General features: G+C 41.9%; 1 protein-coding gene across 1 annotated transcript in view; it reads right to left on the bottom strand.

Annotated features, from left to right (window-relative positions):
• MDGA2 (MAM domain containing glycosylphosphatidylinositol anchor 2) overlaps positions 1 to 27,109 on the bottom strand; it is a 448,026-nt gene that overhangs the window by 383,482 nt on the left and 37,435 nt on the right. The window contains exon 2 of the mRNA XM_032214074.1: positions 16,187 to 16,326. Coding sequence (XP_032069965.1) covers positions 16,187 to 16,326 — 140 coding nt within the window. The remainder of the gene's footprint in view (positions 1 to 16,186; positions 16,327 to 27,109) is intronic.

Below are 27,109 nucleotides of genomic sequence, written 5' to 3'. Positions count from 1 at the left end.
CATTTATCAGGGATTGAGCAGAAGGAAGTAAAAGAACTCCATAAAGTGAACTTAAATCATTTTCTTTCAAGGAACCAAGGATGAGAAAATAGAGATCTTAGAGGAAAACAACATTATTCATCATGATGGAGATAAGATACAAGTGTTGCTAAGATAATCCAATTGTCTACTTCAAAAAGTCTCTTTGGAGACAACATTAATAATGATGGGCACCACACAGAGGTTTTTGGGTGTGATCAGTGGATCACACCCAAATGTGATCAGCTGTACAAGAAATGCTAGATAATTTTAAATATATTTTATACATGCATTATATGTATGTGTAAATGTACAGTGTATGTGTTTGTTTCTTTGTGTATTTTATACATGTATTATTTTATTGACGGCTTTATGCCACCCCAGAGTCACCTCACATGAGTTGGGCAGCTACGTAAATCAATAAAATGATTAATAAATATTATTTTTGGAAGTTTCTAGTGCCAACAAATCTGTGCACCTAAATTGACATTAATGGGAAAATCAAGATATTTGTCTACAATGTTTTGCACTTTTTAAATGTTGCAAGACCGCATAAAAGCAATAAACCTCTTTTTTTTTTTTAAATTGGAAGAAACTATCTTGATGAGGTTACTTGACTTTCAATGCTTTTTTTTTTTTGGACATTGCTGTACTGCACGAGGATGATGCATTTTTGCCAACCAATGTTTATAGCTTTTTCAGCCAGGATATGAACCATCTGTCAGCATTAGGCTTCCCTTGAATCCTTCCTTGTATAATTAAAGCAGTTGATATTTCTTGTTGAGTACCATATGCTCTAAATATTCCAATTTCCCTTTCTTGATTGTATTCACAATTCCCATATCATTACCCATTCTTTACAAGAGAGTCTCATTTTGTATTTGTTCAACACATGATGTTTCAAGTAACCTTATAAGTAATGTTATATATACACATTTCCTTGTGTATAAAATACATGACCATATGTTAAGTAAATAAATAAACTTGTACAACAGAGAACATTTCCATAAAGGAAGGTCTGGAATGGTACCAGAGTTGAATGTAACAGTCAGGCCTGCAGTGGTTCGTTTACTAATCTTTGGCCTGCCACACTCTCTCTTCTAGCTTCGTTACCTGAGAGACCGCCTCCTGCCATTTACCTCCCAGAGACCTATAGGATCACACAGATTAGGCCTCCTCCGGATCCTATCTGCCAGCCAATGTCGGCTGGCAACTCCCCGGGGCCTTCTCTGTAGCTGCTCCAGCCCTATGGAACGATCTCCCCGTGGAGATCCAGACCCTTACTACTCTCCCGGCCTTCCGCAAAGCGATTAAGACCTGGCTCTTCCAGCAGGCCTGGGTCTGTTGATTTATCCAGCCCCATTTTATGTTATGAATGTTGTGCGATTTTAATGTTTGTACTTTTTAATTTTTTATATGTTCCCCCTCCCTACTTTATCTGTAAACCGCCCTGAGTCTCTCGAGAGTGGGCGGCATACAAGTCCTAATAAACAAAAACATAATCTTTAGTATCAGTATTCATTAAGAGGGGGTGGGGAATAGCAAAGGGTAGAATGTGCTGTTTTCAAAATAAAAAATTCCTTTCTAGAAGCTCAAAGTTATTCTTTGTCTCTGCACCTTTGCACCTGACCGGAACAGGTTGGGTGGAGATGCCAGCATGGAAAAAGAAGATTGGACCATGTGATGGATTTGTGGGTGTGGGGACAAGATCGTGAACTTTCAACTGGGTGGAATCCCAGGAATTTTTTTAGAATTGGGATTCCACAGTACGATGCCAACACATCTGATTTATTAAATTGGAACTTTAAGGATAGTTTTGCCTTGGACTCTGATTTAATTCTGCATGATATTTGGAATGCTGACAGTAACCTTTTTTTAAAAAAAAAAAGAAAAGAGACCATGAAAAACAAAAACAAGAACCAGAAAAATGTAAATATTGTATAAAATTGAACATGTCTTTTAAAATAAAATTAGATTAATAGAATAACAGAGCTGGGAGGGACCTTGGAGGTCTTCTAATCCAGCCCCCTGCTCAAGCAAGACCTTGTACCATTCCAGACAAGTGGCTCTTCAGTCTCTTCTTAAAACCCTCCAGTGATGGAGCAGAACACAATATCTAAAGGGAAGCTGTTCCACTGATTAATTGTCCTCATTGTTAGGAAGCTTCTCCTTAGTTCTAGGTTGGTTCTCTCCTTGAGTCATATCCATCCATGGTTTCTTATGTTGCCTTCAAGTGATTTGGATAATAGTTTGATGTCCTCCCCTCTTCTTTGTGCAACCCCTCAAATATTGGAACACTGATATCATGCTACCCCTAACCAGTGGTGGGATTCAAATAATTTAACAACTAGTTCTCTGCCCTAATAACCAACTTAGTAGGCAGGGCTTGGTGGTCATGTGACTGGATGAGTATGGCCAACTCAACATGACTCACATCGCTGGGCGCTTCGCTTTAGCTATTACAATGTAATAAGGGTTAACCAGAGAGGCAGTTTCTGTAAGGGCAATAAAGATTAGGCTAGAAACAATACCAGAATGTTTCTTCCCTGCCTTCCTTACAGGATTAGCCCTGTAAAGTGGAAAAAAAAAACAAAATGAGATTTCTTCCAACAACCAGTTCCTCAAACTGCTTAGAAAGTTAACAACCGGTTCTCCTGAATAAGTGCGAACTGGCTGAATCCCACCACTGCCCCTAGCCCTTCTTTTTGCTAGACTAAACCAGGGGTGGGTTCTGGCTGCTGCTACTGCAGGTCACTGAAGGATGTGCTGTGCGTGCATGCGCAATACTAAAAAACATGTACAAATCATACATAATTATTTCTTTAGAAGAAACAAGATGGCGGGACCTATGGCGCCACTGAGAAAACTGGTTCAGGGGTGTTATTACCTACTCAGCCGAACCAGTCCAAACTGGTAGGAACCCATCACTGGACTAGACATACCTAATTCCTGCAAGCATTAGCCTCCAGCTCCTTAATCAACTTTGTTGCTCTTTTCTGCATTCTTTCTAGTGTCTACATCTTTATATATATATAAGATCAAAACTGGAAGCAATGTTCCAAGTGTGATCTTAACTAAGGCTTTATAAAACAGTACTAATACTTCATGTTATCTTGATTCTATCCCTCTGTTAATGCAACATAGGATTAATTAACCTGGGTACTTGAGAGACCGCCTGCTGCCCATTACCTCCCATAGACCCATTAGATCGCACAGGGTCGGCCTCCTCCGGGTTCCGTCTACCAGCCAATGCCATCTGGCTACCACCCGGGGGAGGGCCTTCTCTGTAGCAGCTCCGGCCCTTTGGAATGAACTCCCCGCGGAGATTCGGACCCTCACCTCTCTCCAGGCCTTCCGGAAAGCCGTCAAAACCTGGCTGTGCCGGCAGGCCTGGGGTTGATGAGTTCCCCTCCCCTCTCGACTTGTATGGTTGTATGACTCTTGTGTATTTTAATTACGTGTATTGTGTTTGTATCCCCTTTTCCCCCTTTGAGTTGTTCGCCACCCTGAGTCCCTCCTGGAGAAGGGCGGCATACAAATAAACTAAACCTTAATCTTAATCTTAATATTATATGTACCCTTAACTGTTATTGTAATAACATGTATCATAAAAATAATGAATCAGAATAAACAATAGCAATTCTAACAAATTTAAACTGTACCCTTATTACAACAAAACAGAGTGTATTTAATATTTTAAAATCTTATTAAGAGAAACCCAAATTTTGAATGAGGAAGTAATTTATGTGTGCCAGTTACAATCTATAAATTCTTTTTAAATTAAATGTGGTATTAGATTTGTGTTTCAAAAATGAAGATATTTTTGATTTTGGTCTATACTCCCACACCTTGATCCGCTATTCTTCTAAAGAAAGAATTATGTCAACTAATTTTGTTATATTCTATAATTGATTTAAAAAAAGGTAAAGAAGCCCTTACGGATTTTACTCCGCTAGTCTTTGCCAACTATAGGGGGCTTTGCTGATCTCTGTTTCAAGGCTGTTGAATTTGTGCTGTCTAAAAACATTTCCATGGTCATGTGTCCAGCATGATGTCACAGAGTGCTGTTACCTTCATGGCAAAGTGGCATCTATTTATCTACTTGCACGCTTTTGAACTGCTATTTTGGCATGAGAGGAGTTCACCCTATTGTGTGACGCTTGGGTCTTGAACATGGGTTGCCAGCTTTCCAGCCAACAAGCCCAGCATCTCAACCACTGAGCCACCGTGTTGCCCACTCTGTAATTAATCATCTTCCAAAATTATTAAGCTTTAAAAATTTCCAACAAAGGTGGAAAATATCTGGCTTTAATATTGTATTTTCAGCAGAACTTAGGTGTGGAACTCAGCTGGGTATTCTTGGGGTAGTTACTGTCTCTTAGATATAGGGGGGGGGGGAAGCCAATGGCAAAATAGCTGAAAATGTTGCTGAAAAAACTCTACCAACTTCTCCATGTACCTGCCTGGAATCAAGACTGACTTGAAGGCACAATCTCCCATCCCCCACCTGAAAGAACCCCTGAAGTGACGTTCAGTTTTTTTTTAAAAAAAAAATCTTGTACCAGTTTTCTGTGAGTATAATAGTCACATCAACTCAGCTGTTTTCTTTCATTGACATTCTCAGAGTATCAGGCCAGAAGGCAATTCCCCGCTCGGTAGATTAATCCACACTGAAGTATTTCTGACAGTTGACAGTTCAGCCTTTGCTCAAATTTATTTAATGAAGGATAGTCACTACTTCTTTGATCATTGTTCCTCTGCACAGCAACCTTTAGAATTGGGTAGTTTCCCTAATACACAACTGTGACTTTTTTTAAATATTCAAGCATGTCATCCCAATGTATCACCTCAAATCCATCAGATTAGCACTCTCTCCATTGGTTTTAATCTCCAAAATCATATTTATTTTCACTGTCCTTTCTCTGAGACTACTTTTTTGAATTTCTCTTAAAATGTATAGCCCAGATTTGGGAATTGTAGACAAGGTTGTGTATGAATGCTGAATACAGTGGGACTGTTTTTCAGGTGATAAAACTAAAATTGTACATATTGCTAGTTCATATTTACTTTATGAGCAACTAAATGTCCACAATCCTTTACACACATACTATGACCAATTTTGTATCCTGCGAGTTCAATCCTAGGTGAAGGCAAATATTTCTCTCTCTGAGTACGATGAGAATTTTATCTACTGAATATAACTTCGCACTGGCGACAGGAAGGACATCTGGCCTATAAACACTGGCCTGTAAACCCTCCATTCAGTTGCCCTTACCACACCACAAGCAGGGGTAGGCTGCTGGGGGTTTGCACGGGGTTGGGTGATCCTCTAGTTAGGATTCTGCCCAGTTCGGCGAACCCCCAAATGCCACCCCTGGATGTCCAGGCCCACCACACTGTTCCCACCACACCCTGCTCTTCCCATGAGTCTCCACATTGCCTGTTCATGATGCCAGGTAAGCGAGGGCCCATGCAGAGGCTTGGGGGGGGGGGGGGAAACCGGTCTACCAGAAGTCTGGAAACAGGCCTGCTTCTGACCTCCAGAGAGCCTCTGGAGCCCAGTGGAAGCAGTTTTCACCCTCCCAAAGGCTTGAGGAAACCCTCCGGAGCATGGGGAGGGCAAAAAATGGGTCTACCAGAAGTTCAGAAAGCCTGGAAATGGCCTATTTCCAGCCTCCGGAGGGCCTCTGGAGCCCAGGGAAAGCAGTTTTCATCCTCCCGGAGGCTCAAAGAAAGCCTCCAGAGCCTGGGGAGGGTGAAAAATGTCTTCCTCCCCCCCCCCACCATGGTGCAGGAGTCCAACTAGGCCATGGCCCAGCCCACCCACCAATTGGGCAGCGAACCCATCGTTGCAATTTTTCAAGCCCACCATTGCTCACAAGGGATTATGGAGTCATTCAAAGAAGATGATGATCCTATGCATATATACTTCTGACATCTGTAAGGGGGAATCAACAGAATAGAAATTATGAAACTGGTATTGTGCCATAATCTCTGCATTTTTATCCATAGAGTATGTTATTGATGCCACATGCACATATTAAAATTTATGTCATTACAGAACAATGTTTCTTTTAGATCCTGCAGACTCCTGATAATAATGCAGTAATACAAAAGAGATACATTACCATTTTCCTCCTTATGCAGTGATACTAAGGTAAGAAAAAAGAATTTCCCCAAAGGTAATTTTATATTTGATGACCTCTTTTTCAACAATGCTGCTTCCAGGATTGTCTCTAAAACCTACCACGTTAGATACTTACTGGGGAAACCTTTGTAAAAAGGCTCTCCCCCTTGCATTTTTAAAATGAACATTGAGTATGTATTCATCACTGTGTAAATGTCATAGAGTAAATGCAACTCCCTTCAGTGGAAAAAGATTAATGTTGCTCAGGCATTTCACAAAGTTCTTTAGGAATATTCATGTACATGTCCATATACCAGGGGTGAAATTCGACCAGTTCTATTCGGTTTGGAGGCTCCACCCACCCACCTGGACATTATCACATCCTGTTTTTGATGTTCTGTGCATGCACGGAAGGTCCTGCGCATGTGCAGAGGTGGTACGTGCCAGCGAAGCGAGCGTGTGCGCGCTCACATTTGCAAACCGGTAGCAAAGGTAACTTGATTTCACCCTTGCCATATACATATTCATGCAATATGAATTTGTAACCAAATTCTGATAAGAAGGTCAGCATCATCAAAATGGTAGACACCACTGGTTTGTTGAAGCTCCTTTTTTAGTTTGAGTTTGAGTTTCATTTTATTTATATGCCGCCCTATTCCGTGCGGGACTCAGGGCGGCGCACAAACCCGAAGGAGGGGAAGGGAAAAACACAAAAACTACAAAAGTACAGGGCATTTAAAAAACAACCAACAGCCACACGATTCGAGAGGGGAAGGGAGCTCATCGACCCCAGGCCTGCCGACACAGCCAGGTTTTAACGGCTTTTCGGAAGGCCTGGAGAGAGGTGAGGGTCCGAATCTCTGCGGGGAGTTCGTTCCAAAGGGCCGGAGCAGCCACAGAGAAGGCCCTACCCCGGGTAGTAGCCAGATGGCATTGGCTGGTAGACGGAACCCGGAGGAGGCCCATTCTGTGTGATCTAATGGGTCTTTGGGAGGTAATTGGCAGCAGGCGGTCTCTCAAGTACCCAGGTCCAATACCATGAAGGGCTTTATAAGTGACGACTAGCACCTTGAAGCACATGTTGCACAGGTATAAAAAAAAGTAGGACTTTAGTCACCAAGTCACTTCCTTCATTTTTATGTTGTCCCTTCTCTGGACTAAGTTTCAAGAGAAGCTTATTAAGTCCTGATCTAGATCTCTGCTTAGTGTTTATTTTAGATACCTATTCATCTTTAAAAAAAAAAAAAGCTAGTTGCAAGAAATTTGCCTGTTCTGATGCTTTCACATTATAGATAAGCTACACCAGAAAGCCTGATTGAATCTGACTTCAGCTTAAGTTATTTCTTAACGATTGATCTGTCTATTTTGTAATGAATTTAACACATTATCATGCTACTTACTATAATTGAAATGAATTGTTTGCCTTAATCACGATGTTATAATTTGAAATGAATTTGTACATGACCATTCATTGCAGTCATATTTGATGTGTGCTTGGCAGCTGTTGAAGAGAGTAAAGCAATAAGCGATTCATTAAAAGCAATTTCCAATTATTCCATTGACAACTAGTTCTAGCAAACTGCAGAGCAACAGGTTGTTTTCTCCAACGTTACCAAGCTATGGGGTCTGAGGAAGCCACTTATAGACTGAATACTCACAGAGATTGGAAAAGGTACCACATCTGGGGTCTGGTAGAACAAAGCCTTATCAGAACTCTGGAAACTCACAATAGACTCTTTATCAAACTACTTTAAAGTACTATCCACCAGTTCTTGATTTAGAAGAAAATGACACTGGTATAATTGTTTTGCTGTCCCATTATCACTATTTTGGTACAGAGAAGATGCCAGGAAATTGTGCTGTGCTTATTAATAATGTACAAAGCAAGTTAAGGATAAGAACTGTTCAGTCATTGAAGCTTTTTTTTTTCCTGCCTTCACAGCAAATGTCATAAAAATATAATCAGTACCCTGCTGAATCAGACCTCTGGTCTATCTTGTTCAGTACAAAGCCTAACAGTGACCAAGCAACTGCATAAATAAATCCACTACTCTTCCATCAGATGGCCTTCCCATGGGGTCATTGCCACCAATGTTAATAGCCATTGATCCTCCTGACTTCAATGAATGACTCCAACTCATTTTTTTTAAGCCAGACTGGTTTGCTTGAACTGGTAGCACCAAACTGCCAGTGGGCCCACCCACCTGCCTCGGCTCCAAAACGTCCTATATAGCCTCATTTTCTATGCCATGTGCATGCGTGCAAGCTGCATGCATGAGCAAAGTGCATTAGCGGAAAGCTACATGCATGCTCAAAAGGCACACGTACACACAGTTGCGAACCGGTGATAAACCTACATGAATCCCGCCACTGGTTTGTATATGTGTATGCACATGTGCATGCGTATGGAATTTGATGTGATGACCACTTGTGCCAAATGTATATACTGATCCTGGAAGAATCAGTACAGCAAAAAGAAATATATATAATACTGGTTCCAGTATGTTGGGAAGGGGAAACTAGCTTTACCTTGTCCATTTATCCATACCCTGCCTAAGACCAAAAAACTCCAAATATTGCAAACTTTGCTCAAAGAGAAGCTATTCCACCTGCTTAATCTTCTAAGTTATCCTCCTCTGAACCTTCTCTAGCTCCATAATACTCTTGTGAAGATGCAACAATCAGAACTGTACACGATATTCCAGAGGTGGTTTCATCATTGATGGACTGTATATCAGGGCATTAGCATCTCTATTTTGAGTACCATTGTTACTATCCCAGACATGCTGTTGGCCTTTTTTTATATATAGCAAATGCACACACTGGGCTGGCACTTTCAATAAGCTCTTTTCTATTTACTCCAAGATCTCTTTCCTTATCAGTCACTACTATCTATGAGCCCATTAACTGGTATGAGTAGTTAAGGGGTTTGGCACCAATGTACATCACTTTGCATTTGCTCATGTGAAATGTCATCTGCCATTTTGATGATGTCTACTCCTCTGATGTGCAGAGATCTCTTTGAAGCTCTTTGCAATTCCTTACTGTTGTTACTACTCTAGATAATTTAGGGTAATTAGCAAACTTGGCTATTCTACCAATCATAGGGAATTTCAGATGCTTTATAAGTATGTTAAAAAGTATTGGACTTGGGATAGAACATTGAGGGAACATTAACATTATCTCACATTTTGTGTAAGAATTATTCTTTTACTTCTATACTTTGCCTTCTATTCTTCAGTTATTTGCTTATCCAGAAGAAGGCACACTTTTTTATTCCATGACTGTTAAATTTATTGAAAAAATCTTTGATGAGGTATTTTAGCAAAGGTTTTTAGAAAAATCATTAACAACATTAACTCCTTCAAAAATACCTAGTAGATTAGTCTAGGGCTTCCCCTTAGTAATGCTGCATTGATAAGGCTAAATCTTTGTTAACTTCATCTTTAATAGCATTCTACACTATCTTCACCAAAATAGATGTATGTATGTATGCATGCATTTGATGTGATTTGTATGGCTGCCCAGGTCAGCTAAAGGACTCTAGATAGCTCGTAACAGCTCAGAACAGCCATTCAATAAAAACAATTTAAAGACAAAAATACATGGTCATTAATAAACACCTGAAAACAATAAACACAGTCAGCAATCCAACTTTCTGTCAAGATCAACAAAGTCACAGTAAAAGCTACCCACCACTTGGGCCTTCTAAGCCCAGCGGCAGAGTCATGTCCTCAGGGCCTAGAAGTTAAGCCAGTGTTTCTCAAGCTTGGCAACTAGAAGATGTGTAGAGTTCAACTCTCATAATTTCCCAGTCAGTCAAAATAATTGGTTATCTTCCAGTCCTCAACCATGGGGGCTGAACATAGAGAAAGCTAGTCTAAAGAAAAGAAGGACCAGGGTGACAGGATATTAGTATTCCAATATTTGAGGGGTTGCCACAAAGATTTATTTTCAAAAACACCAAAAAGCAAAACAAGAAACAATGAATGGAAATTAATCAAGAAGAGAAGCAACCTGGAATTAAGGAGAAACTTCCTAACAGTGAGGACAATTATCCAGTGGAACAGCTTGCCTTCAGAAGTTGTGGGTGCTTTATCACTGGAGGTTTTTAAGAAGAGACTGGATAGCCACTTGTCTCAAATTGTATAGGGTCTCATGCTTGAGCAGGGAATTGGACTAGAAGACCTCCAAGATCCCTTCTAGTTCTATTAAGATTGATTGATTGATTGATTGATTGATCGATTGATTTTAGTTAAAGTGTCTGAAATCTCAGCTTTAAGTCCTTTCAGTGGATGTTCATCAGGGCCTGGTTCCTTGGGTGGATGCCATAGGGCCGAGATGGCAAACCTATGGTACATGTGCCACAGGGAGCACCCAGAACCCTCTCTGCGTGCATATAAGTTGTAATCCAAGCTCAGCTCCACCGTACCTCCTGCCGGCCAGCTGATTTTCAGGTCTCTACTGCACATATGCGGGAGGGGCACATGCAGGGGGGTCATGTGCGCATGTGCAGGGGTGGGGGGAGCAGGGGGGTCACATATGCATGGGGGTGGGGCATATACAGGGGGTTGTGTGCATGCATGGGGGAAGGGGGAACGCAGTGGGGTCACACACATGCGTGGTGGCAGAGCACACGCAGGGGGATGCGCACTCATGCATGGGGGCAGGGTACCCAGGGGGTTGCTATGCATTGCATTATGGGTGCACTCGTGCACCCGCAGACTTTCGGCATCCAGTGACAAAAAGATTAGCCATCATTGCCATAAGGTCTGGTATTTTGTTGACATTCAATTTGCCATAAGGCCTAACACATCTTCTCTTATTACATTTTTAAGGCTCAGTTAATCTGATTCCCTTCCTGAGAAAAGTTTGGGCTGAAGGAATTCCTTCAATTTTTCTTCTGTGAAGATGGAGGCAAAGAATTTATTCAGCTTCTCTGCTATTTCCTTTTTGCCTCCGAGCCACTTTTCATCATCCAAGGGACCAACAGATTCCCTGTCTGGATTTCAGTGATACCCATTAGGTCAATAGTGTCTTCTAAGATCAGGCATTCCTATTCGCCTATTTTGGCCTGCAGGCTTCCAGCATTTGTATGCAAACACTGAAACACAGCATATTTAGCTATAGTCTTTTTATTCTTTTGATTTTTTTTTAAATTTTAGCTGCTTTCTTTCTAGCACTGCCTAGGAATATCTAAATGTAGCATGGCATCCATAGCCTTCAAATCAGATAGGCAGTCACCATGCATTCTGCCAGATATCCAGTTCCCTTCATATCTAACTTAGAATGCATAGATATATTTATTTAACTGTAATCTATGTTTATGCTGAATGTTTAAATATACTTGGTAAGGTCAGTTCTATTATTTCTTTTTCTTCCTCTTTGCATATTTTAGACAAGTGTCACTGTTTAAGTTTGAATGTTAGCCCCTCTTTTTTCTTAAGGGCTCTCTGACTACATCCTATAGTTCCGTGATGGCGAACCTATGGCTTGTGTGCCACAGGTGACACATGGAGGCTTCTCTGCCGGCATGCGAGCCCTAGCTGAGCTCCACCAAGCATGAGCCGCCAACCAGCTGATTTTGGGGTCTCTGCAAAACACTATACAAGCCATCGATATACATCCAAAAGGAACAGGAAGTCCCTCACAGGAGCAGATAGAGGGAAATCCTAGAGAGACAGGAAATGCATCACTGAACAATTGAGATGAATGCTAGAGAGGAATAAAGCTACATATAAGGCCAATATAAAACTCTTGTAACAGTGTAGGCATGCACAGGGGGGGAGCATGGGAGGTTACCCCTCTGGTGCCCCATTTTTGGTCCCAGGATGCTTCAGGCAGGCCTGCTAGGCTCAAAATGGGGCACCTGGAGGGGGCGGTGTCACATTCACATGTGCAGGGGAAGGACATGCTGTCATGCGCATGCATGCACTTTCGGCATGCGAGGACAAAAATGTTACCCATCACTGCTATAGTTGCTAGGATGCTGGACATTTGGTAGTTAGTCCAACCCAGAAAAATCATTCAGGAATGCAGGTAGTCCTTGACTTATGACCACAAATGAGCCCAAAATTCCTGTTGTTGTAAGACATTTGTTAGGTAGGTTTTGCCCCACATTATGATATTTCTTGCCACAGTTGTTAAGTGAGTCACTGCAGTCGTTACGTTAGTGACACAGTTGTTAAGTGAATGTGGCTTCCCAATTAATTTTGTCTGTCAGAAGATCACAAAAGATGACCACACGGTCCTGGGATATTGCAACTGTCCCAATCACAAATATGAACCATCTGCATATTGATCATGTGACCATAAGGATGCTGCAATGGTCGTAAATGTGAAAAATAGTCACAAATCATTTTAAGTGCCATTGTAACTTCGAACGGTCACTAAATGAACTGTTGTAAGTTGAGGACCACCTGCGTTCAGAAACTCACCAAATACAGATAAAATCTCCCTCAAAACTAACTCTTCTTCACCTTTTATTAATGAGCAACTTCCATCCAAGTTTCCCTATTTAGGATTAGATACTAGATTTCTGCTCTAACGGATTCCAAGAAATATCAGCATCAGCTTTCGCCAGCCGATAAGTGAGTATCTCCTAAGTGCTGTTTAGGACATACCCTTTGAATGGTGCGGGAGTAGGAATGGATTTCCAGAGGAAAAATTGCAGACTACAGGAACCAGGAGCACCACTCAGGTGACCCTGAGGACACAGATAAACCTCCAAGTGCTTCCACGACCCTCTAAAAGGATGAAAATGACCAGCTGTCTACAAGGAATATAAATCCTTCAATTCTCCACTATCCAGTCAGAGCTGACGAAGCTTCTTGGATGAGAAGGAAAACGTCTTCAAAAGATAAAGGAAGAAAGTCTAGTTGCCTCCTGAAAAAGCACCTTTGGGACAACTAAAGGTAAAGGTTCCCCTCGCACATATGTGCTTGTTGTTCCTGATTCTAGGGGGCAGTGATCATCTCCATTTCAAAGCCGATGAACCAGTGCTGTCTGAAGACATCTCCATGGTCATGTGGCCAGAATGACTAAACACCGAAGGTGCACGAAACACCTTCCCACCAAAGGTGGTTTCTATTTTTTACTTTATGTGTTTTCAAACTGCTAAGTTGGCAGAAGGTGGGACAAGTAACGGGAGCTCACTCCGTTACATGGTTTTAAGGATTCAAACCACGGAACCGTCGACCTTTCTGATTCACAAGTTCAGCATCTTAGGCACTGAGCCACCATGTCCCTAGAATTGAGACAACTAAACACAGCTAGTTTATTGTTCTACTCAAACTGTTTTTGTGCAAGTGTTTTGCGTGACTGTTCAATGAAAGCCTGACTGTCAGATGATATTTCTGGATAGTTGGGCTCCTTATGGAAAAGGCTTTAACACATTTCAGAAGGAGATGGATGTGGACTTAGCACTGTTCCAGACAAATACCAAACCTCTGCTGAGTTTCGCAATATTCCAGAAAAATACTAAAGCCATACTCAAAATGTATAACAGCAGCTGACAAAATTGTGTGCTGCTTTCCCGAGGAGGAAAGCAATCTGCACTTTTCTAAAGCAAAGATAAACCTCAAAGAGTGCAGGAAATAGACATGTCAACCAACTCATTCATTTTATGGTTCTACAGGGAGCGTTGAATAGATTCCTGCACTGAACAAGGGATTGCATGAGAAGGGACAAAAGCTGTTTTCTAGCATGCACAATCGGATGTAGTTATATAATTTATGTAATGGATATAATAAGATATAATGGACCAAATCTTCTAATGAGTAAATAAAGATTGACTCAGAGGCTTTTGGCTTTTGGACTAAGATCAAGTTAAAAATTCTTCTGAGATGCCTGACAGTTGGGACTTGGTTTTATAAGAGCTTTAGTTTCATAATTAGCCAGCCTAGGGTTTTCATTATAAAAGAAAAGTAGTCATTGTTGATGTCAGTGCTGAAACAGTAATTATGCATTGGCCATGGTCTCTAAATAGCTTTCTGGGACCTCAGTCACTTGACCCCTGGAGTGCTTCTGGAATTCCCCCTGGATTCCATTTCTATTTGATGACTTTGTCTATTATCAAAAGAGATGTTGGATTGCCAGTGAGTCTATGACCTTGCTTACAATTGAATGTGAATGCCTGACTATTTTGCAATGTCCTGAGCTAGCTGAGGTCAAGACTAGTGAATCAGCTTCTGTTATCTTTGAACGTGTATCTCATCTCATTCCTATTTCATTGATAGTGGACGGAAAGAAATAAGTCCAGGCAACAAATTCTGAACTGTGTACAGATTTTTCTCTATATATATGTAGCCTTTAATTGTGCAGAAGCACAATTAAAACTGGACATGGACATTGGCAATAAACTGATATTTTTAATCATTAGTTCCACTTTAATGGACACTAGTTCTTTCCAATTGCTACCAGAAATTAAGAATAGGCAAATGATCAGGATCAATGTAAACCATGAACAGGACAGGACAATGGTGCTAACAAAAATTGCTTATGACTGGTCCTCATAGTTATAACCATTGCAGGAATGGTGAGGGAATGGAGATTTTACAGTATCCTTCCCCTGTTACACCCACAAAGCCACACCTACCATGCCATGCCCACAGAACCGGTGATTAAAAAAAAAATGAATCTCACCACTGACATGAATGCCACCATGCGTTCTTAGATGACAAGTGGGATAGGAATCTTAACAAACTAAGAAATATATCAGTAACAATGTGCCTCTTCAGAGTGAGCAATATGAAACCCTTTAATTTTTGTTGTGTTTTCTGTTAGCTTTTAAATGTAAAGTAATCTAGTTAGCACTTCCAAAACTAATACATAAACTCAGTTCATTGATTCATTGATGCAGAAGATTTCTGCACTTCTTTCAATATCGGAAGGTAATACTCTAATATAAACAATTGCTTCAGAATTTTAAAAATATACACAATATTGTGTGTGCTAAGAGCAATACTAAACAAAAGGTGAAGTTGTCTGCCAAAACATCATTATTCAGTGCAATTTGTGTGCATGAAAACCAGAGATGGAATTCAGCCAGTTCTGACAGGTTCTGGAGAACTGGTAGCAGAAATTTTGAGTAGTTCAGAGAACCAGCAAATAGGCTGGCCCTGACCCCACTGCCTCCCAACCTCTGGGATTTTGCAGTATCCTTTCCCTATCATGCCCACAAAGCCACACCCACAAAGCCACACCATGCCCTCAAAGTCACACCCACAGAACTGGTAGTAAAAAAATTTCAATCCCACCACTGATGAAAACATCAAAAAATGCAGAACTGAGACAAAAAAAAGGAAAGTTAAAATAAGCGCAATTCTCTTTACTTAGAGTTTCTTGCTTTCAGGCACTGTGGTCACAATTCACCCATTTTCATTTAGTTGCTCTTTAATGCTGACCATTTACGGCCACTGTTTACACTTTTCAATGAAACAACCATTCAGAAACACTTACTCTCTGGCCAACAAAAATAAGCACCAAACTAGCAATTAAACCACGACTTTTTTCACTCAAGACAACCAGAGAAATGCTATTAAAAAGCAATCCAAAGGGCAGTTTAGAAAAACAGCAGAGATAAACCCAGAACTCCTTAAAACACCACACAGTAGCAGAAATGACACAGCATTAAAAGCCCTGAGGTAATATAAAAGACAGTGTGAGATTTAAAAAGCTGAAATCCTTCTTCTAGGATACCGATATTCCCCTTCTAAAAAAAAAATTCAGTGTTGCTGCCCGTTTCCCTGACTTGGCTTTGAATGGTAGAATTCTGAAACTCTATGTCAAAATATTTGGATTCAATCTGTACAAATGATTCTTTGTACAATCAAAATACACCTAAACCCTACATTAATATTACCATGTACATCTGAAAGCATCCTAGAAAAATCTTGCTATAATCATAATCCTGAGATTATGGCTCTCTCTGGCCAACATGCTACCATTTTCTGAGTAGCAATCTAAGGTAGATAACAAAAAACCATGGAAGAGAAAATCAGGGAGGATAGACCATTCAAATCATCACAGCAGGAGGCTCACCTGTGGCCGGGGATGGCCTGTAACCAAACACGTCAGCTCCAGGGTCTCCCCTTCACGGATGGTGTACACTCTTTCTGAATACCGCTCCTCCTCAATGTTACAGGCAAGGCCCGAATGGATAATCCTCACTGTGGGTGGGGCTGTAAAGACAAGCAAAAGGAAAACTCAACAGTTGTAATGGACTGTGAGAATAACTGAGGAATAGGAAGATGAGCTGCATTCAAGACACTGGGGAAAAAAATCTGAGTCCAAAGCAAGGAACGTAATTTGAAAAAGTGCCTCAGATTTGACTCCCCGTAGCTCTCTTGAATGTAAAAGCAGCAAAAAGAGAGGAACATCCAGATTTGTAAGATTCTGTTACTATAACTTTATAATACAAATAGCATTCTTCTTCTATAATCATCTTTCAGCGGGGAATAAAATCTGATCTTATTGCTATTTTTTTTATAAGAGCCAAGGTGGCGCAGTGGTTAAATGCAGCACTGCAGGCTACTGCTAGATCAGCAGGTCAGCGGTTCAAATCTCACCGGCTCAGGGTTGACTCAGCCTTCCATCCTTCCGAGGTGGGTAAAATGAGGACCCAGATTGTTGGGGGCAATATGCTGACTCTCTGTAAACCGCTTAGAGAGGCCTGAAAGGCCTATGAAGCGGTATATAAGTCTACTGCTATTGCTATCAATATTCACTAGTCTTCAACATCTAAGCAAGGTCAGACCTAATTACTGCATGGATGAGCAACCATTAGGGAATTCCAGGGGTTAGGGTGAAACTGAGAGATAAAAGCAGCTAGAGGAAGGAAATAGTAAATACAGGTAGTCCTGACTTACAACAGTTCATTTAGTGACCATTCAAAGTTATGTCACTGAAAAAATGACTTATGGGAATTTTTCACACTTACGACCATTGCAGCATCCCCATGGTCACATGATCAAAATTCCAATATTGGCAACTGACTTATATTTATGATGGTTGCAGTTCCCCGGGATCATATGATCACCTCTTGCAAACTTCTAACAAGCAAAATCAATAGGGAAACCAGTTTCCCTTAAAAACCCATGTTACTAGTTTACCAACTGCTGTGATTCAATACAATACAATACAATACAATACAATACAATACAATACAATACAATACAATACAATACAATACAATACAATACAATAGCAGAGTTGGAAAGGACCTTGGAGGTCTTCTAGTCCAACCCCATGCCTACGCAGGAAACCCTATACCGTTTCAGACAAATGGCTATGCAACATCTTCTTAAAGACTTCCAGTGTTAGCAATAGCAATAGCAGTTAGACTTATATACCGCTTCATAGGGCTTTCAGCCCTCTCTAAGCGGTTTACAGAGTCAGCATATTGCCCCCAACAATCTGGGTCCTCATTTTACCCACCTCGGAAGGATGGAAGGTTGAGTCAACCCTGAGCCGGTGAGATTTGAACAGCTGAACTGCTGAACTGCAGTCAGCTGAAGTAGCCTGCATTGCTGCATTTAACCACTGTGCCACCTCGGCTCTGTTGGGGCATTCACAACTTCTGGAGGCAAACTGTTCCACTGATTAATTTTTCTAACTTCAGGAACAATTAATCAGTGGAACATTCCCTTAACAACCCTTAACAATCCTTAAAATTCCCTTAACAACTGTGACAAGAAAAGTCATAAAATGGAGCAAAACTCGCTTAACAAATGCTTTAGATTAGATTAGATTAGATTAGATTAGATTAGATTAGAGGTTTATTTATATGCCGCCCTTTTCCCTGGGGGGACTCAGGGCGGCTCACAATCCAAAGGAAGGGGGGAAAACAGACTTTTACATATAAGACAATACATGGTTAAAACACAACATTCATACCATTCGGGCGGGTTACAATCTTTAGCCCCAGGCCTGATGGGATAGCCAGATTCTGAGGGCTGTGCGGAAGGTCTGGAGGGTGGTGAGGGTACGAATCTCCACGGGGAGATCGTTCCATTGGGTCAGAGCTACCACCGAGAAGGCTCTCCTCCGCGTGGTTGCCAGTCGGCATTGACCAGCGGATGGAACTCGGAGGAGGCCTAATCGATGAGATCTAATAGGTTGTGTGGAGGTGATTGGCAGTAGGCGGTCTCTCAAGTACCCAGATCCACTACCATGGAGGGCTTTATGGGTGGTCAGTAGCACCTTGAAACGCATCCGGAGGTCGACAGGTAGCCAGTGCAACTCGCGGAGGATAGGTGTTACGTGGGTGAAGTGAGGTGCACCCACAATCGCTCGCGCGGCTGCATTCTGGACTAGCTGAAGTCTCTGAATACTCCTCAAGGGCAGCCCCATGTAGAGCATGTTGCAGTACTCCAGCCTAGAGGTCACAAGGGCACGAGTGACTGTTGTGAGAGCCTCCCGGTTCAGATAGGGGCGCAACTGGTGCACCAGGCGAACCTGGGCAAATGCCCCCCTGGTCACAGCTGACAAATGGTGTTCGAAAGTCAGCTGTGGGTCCAGGAGGACTCCCAAGTTGCGGACCCTGTCTGAGGGGTGTAATGTTTGACCCCCCAGCCTGAGCGATGGAATACTTGCCAAATTGGCGGGAGGGAAACACAACAGCCACTCGGTCTTATCCGGGTTGAGCACAAGTTTGTTAGCCCTCATCCAGTCCCTAACAGCTTCAAGTCCCTGGTTCATCACGTCCACCGCTTCATTGAGCTGGCACGGGGCGGACAGATACAGCTGGGTATCTTTGCTTAGCAACAGAAAATTTTGGCCTCAATTGTGGCTGTACGTTGAGAACTATATGCAAGAAGAAATTTCACTATGTATGTTTATGTATACATATATACATACACATAAAGGTAAAGGTTCCCCTCACACATATATGTGCTAGTCGTTCCTGACTCTAGGGGGTGGTGCTCATCTCTGTTTCAAAGCCAAAGAGCCAGTGCTATCCAAAGACATTTCCGTGGTCATTTGGCTGGCATGACTAAATGCCGAAAGCACATGGAAAGCTGTAACCTTCCCACCAAAGGTGGTCCCTATTTTTCTACTTGCATTTTTTCATGTTTTCGAACTGCTAGGTTGGCAGAAGCTGGGACAAGTAATGGGAGCTCACTTCATTACGCGGCACTAGGGATTCGAACCGCTGAACTGCCAACTTTTCTGATCGACAAGCTCAGCATCTTAGCCATTGAGCCATACATACATATAGTACATACAAACATACATCCATCATACATAAGCATACATAAGCATACATACACATACACATAGAGCTCCTAAATAAATATATTCTTACAGGTTGAGAAAATGTCATGTATTTAGCAATATTGTTTCCCCTGCAAAGTATTAATGGATAAGGGTGGCATTCATCACCATGTTATTAATCTCCAAAATCCCCAGAAGGAAACTTTATATTTTTTAATTTTAACTCAAGGTATTTTTCCTCTTAATTTACACAAAATTAACTTTTCATTATTCTTCCTTTTTCATTATATATGCTGCTTGAAATGTATTATCTTGCTCATTACCCAAGCAAAGCGCTTTAATGAGGACAATAAAATTAAGAAGTCGGCATGATGGGATTCATCCTCTTTTCTTTTTTATACAACCCATAATGAAAACCTGGCTGCTGTCGATGGGACAGACTTCCTGATTGCCTGCTGTAGATGCAGAGATTACAAGATACAATCATCATTAAATAAAGTTAAGAGCCCTCCACGTGTCTTAATTTCACCAGGCGGCTGAGTTCTAATCCTTTGTGTGTGTGGGAGGAGGGGGACACAGGATGTGAAACATTAACTAAGTCTCCCTAGAATTTAGTGTTAATTTTCAGTCCAGGTTTAACCAGATGAGGATCACGAGTTGTTCTGACCTAGGCTTCTCCAAAAAGCACAAGGCAGAGTCCTGGTCCCGACAAAACCCTTTTTATTAAACGAATGTGAATTCCTCTCATTCACATTCAGCAAGGCCTGGCAAACAGACTTTCAAAGGAATATTTATGACTACAGACCTTATCTACCTTGGAAAACTGCCATGTAAATATTTTCCAAATGAGGTGCTGTGCAAGGAAAGACTGGAATGAATTGTTTCCTGCAAAGGCACACTTGCCTTTTGCTCCCCTTTTAATTCTTATGGGAGGAACCAATCACCTGTGGAATGATCTACCCGTAGAGATCCGGACCCTTCCCACTCTCTCGGCCTTCCGAAAAGCCACTAAAACCTGGCTATTCCAGCAGGCCTGGGGCTGTTGACTTCATGAACGAGGTCCAGCCCCACCTAGACTGAATGTATGGTGTGTTGTTTTTAAATTTGTTTCTCTTTTTCTATTTTTAACTCTTATATTTTATCATGTTTTTGTAAGCCGCCCAGAGTCCTACGGGATTGGGCGGCATATAAATTTATTAAATTACTAATTACTAAATTACCTTCCACTTGTGACTTTACTCCAGGGGTGGGTTTCTCGCCCCGTTCCAACCGGATCGGTTGGAACGAGGCCGGCGGCATCCTCACGCACGCACGTGGCGTCCTCGCGCATGCACGCGCACAGCACGCGCATGCGTACTAGCGTCTGTGCGATGCTCCATCTGCTCCTGGAGGATCGCGCAGGCGTTCTGCGCATGCATGGAAAGCACGAAATTCGAAAAAAACGGGTAAGGAGCGGGCGCGGGTGTGCGGGCGCGCGCGGGCGCGGGGGGGGCTTCGCCATTCCCGGAAGTTACTTACTTCCGGGTTCGGCGACCAACCGGATCGCAGGGACCGGTGCGAACCGGTCAAAACCCAGCCCTGCTTTACTCCCAAGTCGACCCTGATTTCTGAGTTGTTCTTTTCTTCTGGCAGCTCTGCACATGCACACACTGGGAAAAGGCCAGGGATGGGTTGCTGCTGGTTTTACTACCAGTCCACAATCCCCACACAATGTGCATGTTTGTGTGTGCGCTGTTAAGTGTAAATTGTTCTTTGCGCATGCGCAGAACAATTTGCAGTGAACTGTGCATGTGCAGTCACTAAAAACTAAAATGGCAGTGGCCTGGCGACAGCAAGGATACCAATTCAGCAGCACGTCAGGCCTGGGTCACTGCCAGTTCTGTGACCTAGGCCTGAATTCCACTACCAGTCGTCCGAACTGAGCCGAACCGGGAGCAACCCACTTCTGGAACAGGCTCTAGCTGTTCCTCTTCCTCACGGCTGTCTAGCTCCACAGGCACCTGATCTCTGCCAGACAGCTTCAACCCCCATCTCTGCCTCCAATGCAGAGCCTTCATCCGAGCCTTCCCCAGCCTCCAGAACTGTCCCATGCTCCCCGCAACCTCCTCACTGTCCGACTCTGCTACCAGCTCCACTGGCTGCTAGCAGGCCACAACATGTGTGCTACAGAAGTTATTTGAGGGGGGGGGGGATTCTATTGGACATAAAATAGAAGAAAATATTTTTTTTAAAAAAAATCTACACAGACTGCCTATTTTTGAAATGTCAAGCAGGGACTAAAACCAGGATATTTAGCAATTCCTGGCTAAGCCATTATAAAACAATGATGGAGGCTATTGCTCAAGTCACAGCTTGAAATAACTAGAGAAAAACCGGGTGGAAAATTCCCTTGATGTGCCATAGAAAGATGGATGGGGAGATGACACCCAATAATAATATTTGTCTTGCGAGTAAGAAAATATCAAGCATCAATCAAAGCACTGCAGCAGCGTCTGGGGAATGAGTGAGCCAGGTGGCAGAGAAGGTGAGAACAGACAGGCTTGGTGGAAAACTTCAATATTCAGATGGGTCCTCAGAGCTACATAATATGCCACAAACAGTCTGCCAGCAATATCATGCTCAGCTCTGACCTTGGTTGTTTGCTTGTACACCTCATTTCCTAATTTGGTAACTTCATCAGAGTGAGTAAGTATACAGAGCTAGTTATCTGCTGGACTACGTTTCAGTAAGGGCATCTACTCCTTCTACCAAATCAGATAGAGTAGACATGCTCCCAGCAGTGTAATTTTCTGAAGTCTGCTACCAGTTTGTTGAGTCTGCTACCGAGCGGGATGCATGCACGCTAAAAAAGGAACATTTTTTAGTCTTCCGAGTGTGCAAAGGTAAGTAGAACAGCAAGAGGAGGAATCTGCTGTGCCATGCAGTTTATATTAGCTAGAAAGCAGGAAATCCGGCGATTCCAGCTAATATAAATCATGTGCCACAGCTGATTGTCGTCCAGTTGATATCAGAAATATGGTTCACCTGAACCGGTAGCATTTTTTACTACCGGTTTCGATGATCCGGTCTGAACCAATAGCATTTTACCCCCACATGCTTTGTGCGTTGAATGTTTTGCATGCTTTCGCTTTTGGGGTAACCACTTGGGAATTAGAGAGGGAGGATGGGACATCTGGATAGACTCATTCTCAAGCCGGTTTCATCATGTTACTCAAGGCTGCAAGGCCTCAAGGAAGATCTCTTCTCACCATCCAGTCTCGGAGTTCTCAAAACACTTTTGAGACATGTTATTGTCTACCAGTAGACATGGGGCATTAGGGTGGGGGGTTGAAGGGAAATTTCAGACCCCGCCTGATGTCTCTGCAATCACTGTCTCTCAGTAAAAGTTCCTTTTGAAATGCAAATTGTTTCAAGAGTCATGTTTTACTGAGAAGTAGCTGAGGCAGGTCCTTACACATGTCCAATGGAGAACTTATGGCATGCATGCTGGAAGTGGCATGCAGAGCCATCTCTCTGGGCATATGAGCCATCACTCGTTGCTCTTCCAGGTTCCAGCATGGGCCAGCTGGTCTTCATGCACATGGGTGTATGGAAACTGGAAGAACAGCTGCCCGGTGCACATGTGCATGCCAGGAAGATGATCTTCTGGTTTGCAGCACATGCATGCATGCAGGCCAACTGGTCTTTCAATTTCCTGTGCTTCCCTGTGTGTAAAGACCAACTGGCCGGTGCGTCAGAACCTAGAAGAGCAACGGGCAATGGCTCACATGCCCGGAGAGATGGCTCTGTGTGCCACTTCTATAGCAATAGCAGTTAGACTATTTCAGCCCTCTCTAAGCGGTCAGCATATCGCCCCCACAGTCTGGGTCCTCATTTCACCCACCTCGGAAGGATGGAAGTCTGAGTCAACCTTGAGCCGGTAAGATTAGAACCGCTGAACTGCAGATAACAGTCAGCTGAAGTGGCCAGCAGTACTGCACCCTAACCACTGTGCCACCTTGGCTCTCTGAAAATGGCACACATGCCATAGATTCACCATCATGGGCATGTATCCAGGCCAGCTGGTCTTCACACATGCATGCGTGCCAGAAACCGGAAGACCAGGTGGCCAATATGCAAATATGCACCGGGCGGCTGCTCTTCCAATTTCTGGCACACGTGCACACATGCATTCCCATTTTGTCACTCGGTGCCTAAAAGGTTTGCCAACACTGTCCTAGCCCCGACCCTTAAATATTATCAGCTTATGGGGAATTAGGAAACATGTGTTTTCAATAGCAGTCCCTGCCATATGGAATACCCTTCCCTCTGAAGTTCGGCAGATCTCCACTCTCTTAGTCATGGCATTTTCCCCCAAGCCCTGGCATAGATTGAGGTGGGTGAGAAGATTTTCTGAGAGACTGTATGTCAGACATTTAATGTTGGTACCAGCTGTTTAATGTTTATGGTTTTAGTACATTTCTGTATTACGTTTCACTATTAATATTGTTTTTATTGCTAATTGGGAGCCACCTAAGTTCAATTTAAGATGGGCAGCTATATAAATGTTTTAAATAAATAATCATTACCTAGTTGGGTAACAATGTATCTGCAAGCAAACATCTAACTCAGAGAACACCAAGAACTCCATAGTCCAGCCCTGAACTGAAAATATTCTGTTCTATTATGCTCACCTTTGTCTTCTGAATTTCTGTCCCCACTTGACTGAAAGATATAAAATAAATCAGAGTGGATTTCTGAACTCTGCAAACAAATCAAGCATCGTGATCAGTGGTAGGATTCTTTTTTTTTTTTTTACTACGGGTTCTGTGGGCATGGCTTGGTGGGTGTAGCAGGGGAAGTAAACTGTAAAATCTCCATTCCCACCCGACTCCAGGGAAAGGATACTGCAAAATCCCAATTTCCTCCCGATCAGCTGGGACTCGGGAGGCAGAGAATAGACGGGGGTGGGGCCAGTCAGAGGTAGTATTTACCGGTTTTCCGAACTACTCACAATTTCCACTACCAGTTCATGAGAACTGGTCAGAACCTGCTGAATACCACCTCTGATCGTGATAGATGACAACAATGAACAATATTTATTTGATTTGAGCTTCTATGGTCAAAATTTGAAAATCCATAAAATATTGTGAATTATGCATCTGAAAATGAGTGTGTGCTGTATCTGGAAAGTTGCATCAAACCAAAAAATATAAACATCCAAATGGGGGGAAACTGTATAACAAGAATAACTTTTAAGGAATCACTAAAATTACTATTAATTCAAGGGAACCAGCGGAAAGAGCAGCTGGTGAAATCTAGCTCAAAAATACTCATCTTTGAGTTGACTTTTTCCAAAAATCTCCTTCTAATTTATTCATTACCTTTAATTAAGGACAATTCAGATGACATCAATCTCAAAATGTTAAGCAGGGTTAGGACTTATTAGGGCTTACATAGGAGAACAATTTCAGAGCAGCAGATTAGGGTGAGAAGAAAAATACAATTTTCAGACAACTTTTGTACCATTGCAAAAAAAAGGCAATTTAGATATTGCCAACCACCCAGAATCAAGTTTATTTCAAACGCATCTTTATCCTGCTGATGAAACAAACACATTCCTTTTAATTATAACATCAAAAATATGATTTTCATTAAGAAGCAAAAACTATAAAACAATATCAGATTCCCTGTTCCTAGTCTTAGCATGTTTTGCTTTAAAAATCAGCACTTTTATCCCAGGTGGATAAAGGCAGATTGTTGCAACTAAAGCGGAAATTGCCTAATGCCTACATCCAAGGATATTGCTTATTGCAGAACTTTTAGATTGAGTCCCAGTAGGAAAAATCAAAACTGAGCAAAAATCTAGCAAATCAGTTTGGAGCCATGAATGTATCCGTTTTACATGTATCTATACCAAGAGATAGAATACAGGTAGTCCTCGACTTACGAACACAATTGAGCCCAACATTTCTGTTGCTAAGTGAGATATTGAAGTGAAGGTTGCCTCATTGTATGACCTTTCTTGCCGCAGTTGTGAAGTGAATCACTGCAGTTGTTAAGTTAGTGACATGGTTGTTAAATGAATCTGGCTTCCCCATTTGAGTTTGCTTGTCAGAAGGTCACAAAAGGTGATCACGTAACTCTGGGACATTGCAACCGCTATAAATATAAACCAGTTGCCAAATATCTGAATTCTGATAACGTGACTATGGGGATGCCACAACGGTTATAAGTGTGAAAAGCAGCCATAACTCACTTTTTCCAGTGCTGTTGTAACTTTGGTCACTAAATGAACTGTTGTAAGTCGAAGATTACCTGCACATGTAGAATCTATACACACATCAATACCAAACTTTGTTACTTTGGGCGAAAGTAACAAACTGAATTTTAACCATAGATGAAGAGTAAAGGGTTAAGCAATAGAATAAGATTTTGCAAAGGGGGGAGGGAGTAGTAGCACTTTGAACAACTATTTATGACTGTATTGCAAGCAAGATTTTAATGAAACAGCTTTAAAAACCAATGATTTATATTGCACAATGAACAGATTGGTTGAACTGTACGTTTGAATTAGCCGAATGTTTTATTTTGTATTAGATTTGTCATCAGAATAAGAGATTCCCGTTGAACACTGTATTTTCTGTATTTTCATCCCATTTGCCACCTATTTTAAAACAACTGCGGGAGGAAATGTCCATCTGGGTTCAGTTCTAAGTGGGGAGAAAGACATTGAAAACATGGTGTCTCTCTGGAAAGATGGTTTTAATGGTGGACTGGTTTGAGGTCCTGGGTTGGGGGAGGGAGGGATCACATGCCTTGAAGATCTTGAAGGGAAAAAAAGCAAGAAATGCTGAGAGAGACTGAGTTTTATACCCTCTCTTGAGCCCGGCCTTAGAGCTTCATGTTCCTGTGTAAGGAATGTATCCCATTTGGCTGTCATACTCCGAGGGGGCGGGGATCTTAGCTAACTTTGCATGGCTGTCTTTTGAGTCCCAAGCTTGGTTGAGCTGTTACTGGGTGATGATGTAATGAAAGGGCTTTGGGATTCCTATTATGACTCTGCCTGAAAGAGGTAGTTCATTGTTACGTAGAATAAACTGGCTCAGGCCTTAACCGCCTTAACGGCCCATTGACAAAGGTGTGAGGGGGTGAGTTTCTGCCTCCCTTTTAGGGGAAATATTCTGCCCTTTTAATATTTCCTAAAATATCTCACTTTTTCTAGGAGAGGGTGCTAACTTCCTAAACAACAACAACAACAACAACCTTGTCTTATGCTTTGGCACCTGCCAGGCATTCAAACAAAGCATTCACTTCCAATAAATACTTTTGAATAACTAGAATCATCTTTTTTTTAAAATGCATCTAATTCCCACAACATCTAACCTCTTTTGTGTCAGATCTCAGAAATGCTTTTCTCCAAGCATTAAGATTCAACGAGAGGAATATAAATTAAAATGCTACACGGATGATGGAGTACTAACCATTTATGGAACCTCAACATGCACTAAAACAGCTGATGAAAACAATTAAAGGGTTTGCTAAATTCTCAGGGTATAAAATTAGCATACCAAAAAAGAGAGAGATAATAATGGAACAATTAACCCACAAAGAAGAAACTTTTGTTAGGGCAATTGAAAAAAACAGTAAAATACTTGGAACTGCATTTGATATACTTCCAAGTAACACCACCACATTATTTTTTAAACAAAATTAGAAAAATGTATGCGTAGGCTTTTGTGTACATTTGTAAATATTACATATTTAAAA

This window comes from Thamnophis elegans, chromosome 1 (assembly GCF_009769535.1).
Source record: "Thamnophis elegans isolate rThaEle1 chromosome 1, rThaEle1.pri, whole genome shotgun sequence".
NCBI lineage: Eukaryota > Metazoa > Chordata > Lepidosauria > Squamata > Colubridae > Thamnophis > Thamnophis elegans.
The sequence above is the reverse complement of the archived record's forward strand: the minus strand, read 5'-3'. Positions and strand labels throughout refer to the sequence as shown.